The sequence below is a fragment of the Bidens hawaiensis genome, unplaced genomic scaffold (genome assembly GCF_021521415.1).
Source record: "Bidens hawaiensis isolate Kalapana, Puna unplaced genomic scaffold, B.hawaiensis_p1.1 tig00034635_1, whole genome shotgun sequence".
Taxonomy (NCBI): Eukaryota; Viridiplantae; Streptophyta; class Magnoliopsida; order Asterales; family Asteraceae; genus Bidens; species Bidens hawaiensis.
This window is the reverse complement of record NW_027495992.1, coordinates 35,871-41,294: the sequence shown is the minus strand read 5'-3', so window position 1 is coordinate 41,294 and position 5,424 is coordinate 35,871. Positions and strand designations below refer to the sequence as shown.

At 33.4% G+C, this 5,424-nt stretch overlaps 1 protein-coding gene across 1 annotated transcript; it reads right to left on the bottom strand.

Annotated features, from left to right (window-relative positions):
• Positions 1 to 436: 436 nt before the first annotated feature.
• LOC143586377 (AP-2 complex subunit mu-like) lies at positions 437 to 5,026 on the bottom strand. The gene is made up of 12 exons (XM_077067936.1): positions 4,857 to 5,026; positions 4,576 to 4,753; positions 4,408 to 4,498; positions 3,793 to 3,887; positions 3,563 to 3,701; positions 3,350 to 3,488; positions 3,157 to 3,273; positions 2,977 to 3,067; positions 2,045 to 2,187; positions 1,850 to 1,964; positions 1,714 to 1,758; positions 437 to 654 (listed from the first exon to the last, which is right to left on the bottom strand). Exons 1-12 carry the CDS (start codon positions 4,937 to 4,939, stop codon positions 574 to 576), a joined length of 1,317 nt encoding a protein of 438 aa, XP_076924051.1. The 5' UTR covers positions 4,940 to 5,026; the 3' UTR covers positions 437 to 573.
• Between the last annotated feature and the right edge of the window lie 398 nt (positions 5,027 to 5,424).

The following is a 5,424-nucleotide window of genomic DNA, read 5'->3' as shown; positions in this document are numbered from 1 at the left end:
CAATTTTTTTTTTCAAGTTTCATTTTCATTACAATACTCTTATTTTGCTAAGAAAATTTGAATACTAAAAAAATCAGAACAATATTGAAAGGGGTTTTCTAGGGACATTAGACACCTCCTATACATAGGCCTATACCACGCCTGTATAGGTCCCCGTACAGCCCTATACGGGCGTATAGGGAGGGTGTCCCTAGTAGGACCCTAATGAAATCCAAGGACAACTCCACTTGACACACTTCAAAGTCAAAAGTGAGTTGCTAACACTTGTACAACCACAAAGTGGTACAAAAGGGGACCCTAACCTAGAAAAGGCTAGCAACTTTAAAGCTTGTAAGATACCTGTGTAAAGTTAAAATGTTCAAATTTATACGGCATTTGATTCTTGTTTCATTATAAAGACAACATTTTCTCCCTCATTGTGAAACTTGTGTCAAACATAATATAATCACATCAAATTCTCCATCATATCATCAAGTCTAATCAAAGAACATGCCTTTATAAAATCAAAGAAATATTAAATTTTCAATCAAACTTTTTTATATAGCACACAGCTTCAAGAAAGCGCGGTTTAATCTAGCATCGAATCTCATACGAACCTGCTTTGGTAATATACCTGACCCACTCAACCGTGTTGTACCCGCTCTTCTCCCACACCTTTAAAAAAACACATATAAATAAAAGAAATAAAAATTAGCCATTATAAATTCGAAAAAGATGTTATTTGTTGCAGTGTAAACTGTACACTCGGCAATTATGACCCGTTTGTATAAAAAATGGGGTGATTTGGGTAAAAATAATGTGTTTAAGGGTTCGATTGGGTCTTACTAAAATTGTACTACAGGTCAACTTAAGAACATTTAAGCCTGTAAATGAACCGAATGTTCAATGAACCTTCCGTTTATTTAACGAGCAAACATGAACAAACCTTTTTGTTCATTTAGTAAAACGAATGAACATGAGCACATGCCTCGTTCGTTCATTTATATTCATGAACGTTCATTTATGTTCATAAGTTTAAGTTCGTTCATTTACATTCACTTACATATTCATTAATAATAATTGGGCCCGTTACATTTACTTCAGCTTTATGAAATTAAAATATCATCTCTTACAATTTAGTATAGTTTGATTAAGCTTTTAGGCCCAACATATCGATTATGTTTGTTCATCTAGGAACGACTATGTCCGTTATGCATTCGCGAACCGTTTGTTTAATTGTTTATACTATTAACAAACAACACAAACGAATACGAACAAGGTCATTTTCTTAACGTACGAACACAAACAAAAAAACCCCATTCGTTTAATTGTTCGTTTTCTATCGTTAGTCAATTAAAGAGCATGTTTGGGATTGAGTTTGAAAAATGCTTATTTGCTTATTGGCTTTTTCAAAAAGCCATTTTGAAAATCCATGATTTGGGGCTTTTGGAAAACTGCTTTTTAACCCTTTCAAAAAGCTAAAATAAAAAAAGATTTTTGTGATTGCCAAACACATTTTAACTTATTGGCTTTTTGGAAACACCAATAAGCCAATAAGCATTTTTCAAACTCAATCTCAAACATGCTCAAAGTTAAACGAATGAACACAAACATACATGCCCCGTTTGTGTTCATTCGGTTTGTTTGCAAGCTTAGGTATATTCAGATTATACAGCTGGTCAACCTGAGTCTACTAGAATCATACAACGGGTCAATAGGTCTATTAAAATGTACCTTGAGAAACCTGACTCTTAATCCAGATGCTGTAAACATAGGAACCTACAAAAGCACAAAAATTAAACCATTTCCTAACTTAATTTCAAACTATTCATATTTAAATAATATTTTTTAATAATAAAAAGGTTATAACCTGAAACTCCATTTGTATAGGTGGCCGAGTCCACGACTTCTTTTCAGCAATTGTTGAAATCAACTCCACTTCTGCACTCAAAGTTGCTTCCGTTTGTCCCGGGAATTTTCGTATCCTGCAAATTTATTATAATAATAACACAACTTAACAAATAATATCATAAAAAGGAACAATGATTAGAGCATAGAAACTCACTTCCACATCAAACAGTCCATAGAAGCATTGTACTTTGCACGGCCCGATGTCACTTGAACACTCGTTTTTGCTGTCTGTTTTGGTACTGGAACCTTAATTACAACTCCGAGCGCAAACATTTTTGCACCGAAAACGCTCTTTACCTGACAATTTACACCCGTTTATTTACTAATTGGCCGATTCGGGCCAAAAGGTTTATATTTTGAAATGCATAAAGCATTTTAATTATTTTATTTAGAAAAATAGAATAGCATTGAGATAGTATACTATTGTATTCATATCAAACACACTAATTATTTATTTAATGATGAAATTAAAGTGAATAAGTGTTTCGGCTCAACCCATCTTGTACCATTACCTAATTCACTTACTTTGACTAGGCTTATAAATGAACCAAAACATTTAGTGAACTGTTTGTGAACCGTTCAACAGAAAGTTCGTTTATTTAATATGCGAACGGATATGAACATCTGTTTTCTTCATTTAGTCAAACGAACAAACATGAACACATGTCTCGCTCGAACATTTATGTTCGTTTACATTCATTTATGTGTGTTCATGTATGTTTAAGTTTGTTCATTTATATATTTATTTAAATTATTTAGGTCCATTACAATTTAGTTAGTTTTATGAAAATAAAATATCACCTCTTACTATTTAGTCTAGTTTTATTAGATTTTTAGGCCAAACATATTGATATTCACGTTAAGTCGTTAACTTTAACTTTAACTGGTGATCGCTCTGTTATGTTCATTTATCTATGTTTAATTATGTTAGTTCATTTGTGTTCATTTACGTTTGTGAAACATTCACTTATACTAATAACAAACAAACAAACATAAACAAAAAAAACACACTCATCTTCTTAACGAATGAACAGTTGAACACGAACAAGAAAACCCCGTTCGGCCATTTGTTTGTTGTTTACCAACCTTAACATTAACTTCCATGCGCGTCCTTCCCAATTCTTTGATGGTGGGCAACACCCGGAACGGAAGATTTACACCTTCAGTGATACGATACCTGTCGTATAAATTATCAACATAAACGTTACAATATGTTGAATAATATTATCATATCAGATTTAAACACCAACGAATAAGTGAGTTTACTTCATTAGCTCAAATTCACCATCTGGTGGCACAAAGCTGACGGTTTTTTCTGAATTAAATCGGGTCAGGTTTACACACTGATGAAAGGTGACATCATCCAGCTCAATAGTTTTCCCACTGCATTAATTAGTAAAATTAAAAAAATTTAATTAAACTGGACCAAATATTAAACATATGTGAGACCAGAAATTACCTCTTAGTAGGGCGCGACTTGATTTCAGCTTCTTTTTCAAGGCCAATTTTGTCATTTAATCCGAGCTTCAAATCGGGCATACCCGAAAGGAAACACTTCATAAGAACCTTGCCCGTTACATCACAACGAAGCACACTGCCTATTAGCAATAATATTATTTATCAGGGAATGAAGATATTAAACATATGCGCATGTGAAAGCGTTAAATTGTACCTTTTGAAGACATAAGAAGATTAACACTTTCCACAATATCCAAAAACACTTCGTTCTTTTTGTAAACAAGACCTTCTCTACGCCACCCAACCGCACCGGTTACTTGTAAAGTAGCATTTGGAACGGGTTTATCTGTCGGCTGTTTGTTTAAGCTCATGGACAAACAAGCTTCAATTCAGAAAATATTTAATTTACATCAAAAGTGAAAAGGATAACATGTGACAGCTCACCTTGGATGAGAATGGTGAGCGAACACCTTCTTGAGTAATATAAAGTTTCAATATTTCTGGTGAAAGATTTTGGGGATAACCGAAATCCATTATTTCTGCAAGTAAAATAGCAGATAAAGCAGACCGAAACATGATACAATACAAAAGGACTAAATAAAATATAGGCACGTACATGAACTGAACTTTCATTGAACCGTTCATGAACATGAACGCGTCTCCCATCCGTTCATTTATGTTTGTTAATGCTCGTTTACATTTGTTCACTTAATTTCGTTAGTTTAAGTTTATTTTTGTCCAGTTTACATCCGTTAATATATTCGTTTAAACTTTTTAGGCAGATTACAGTTTAGTTTAGTTTTAATAACCTTTTAGGCCCAACACATTGTTGTTCACATTTACTTTTAACTGGTCTTAGCCCTCTTATATTCATTCATTTACGTTCAAGAACCTTTCATTTATACTGCCAACGAACGAACATAAACGAACGCAAACACATTCATTTTCTTAACAAACAAGAAAATCCCATTCATGTTTGATCGTTCATTCAGTTAAAGTTAAACACACGTACACAAACAAGCTCCTATTGTGTTATTTCGGTTCATTTTCAAATCTCACCGTCCAATAACTCGTATATCAAAACAAAGTTGTTGCGAATGGCATCCTCGTCAAAAGCACCACCAAAATACGATTTAAACAAATTAACCGCCTACATAAAAAGAAAACTACTTAACAAACAACACTAGCCTTAAATCGTTCTACGAAAACGAAACGAAAATAAGTCACCTCAACAACAAACTTGAAGGCACAGGCGACATTGGCATTACTGCTGACAACAATAACAATGTAGACATTGCTAATTCTCATATAGAAAAAGGAGCAACCGCCAATCTGTCGAACGGGACAGGTGCCTAATTCCTTAGTTTGCATAATGTGGAGTCTAAATGCATCAACCATATTTCCCCTAAACATAACAATTAATTATAACACAATAATTAGATCCACCACAGATAATTTACTTACTAAAAACATGTAAACCTAATAATAATAATAATAATGAAACTGACCCGACGTCATCACGGTAGAGGCGATTAATGAGGACATCGCCTCGGAGACTAAGGAAATAGATAGCGGAAGCAGACACCGGCATATTATATTGTAATAATAAGATAAAGTAAGCTGCCGGTGAAGTCAATAATAATAATAATAAGTGATCGGATCTGGAATATTATTACTTGAATTGCAGGTGGTGTTGAATTGAAATGGAGACTAGTAAACGGATTAATTGAATTTTGGGCAGCAGCTTCCGTTGAACAGATACACTTTAGTTAGCCAATAACAAGAGTTTATTTAATTAATTAAATTATTTTTCTTTTTAACAGCTATTTTTAGATTTTTTTTTTTTTAACAGCAAAAGAAAAACATAGAAACAAACCAATTAGAACACTAGTGAACTAAGCACCAAAGGGGATGTCCAAAGTCCAAACGCTCGAAACTCATTTGAATTCAAATGTTTGTTAGATTTTAGCTCGATTTGGTTTGTAAATGAGCTAGTTAGACTTTTAGAGGAGTCCTAAATACTATTGGACCAAATGCCCTTTTGAAATTGAAGAGTTATAATTCGCATTTGGGTAT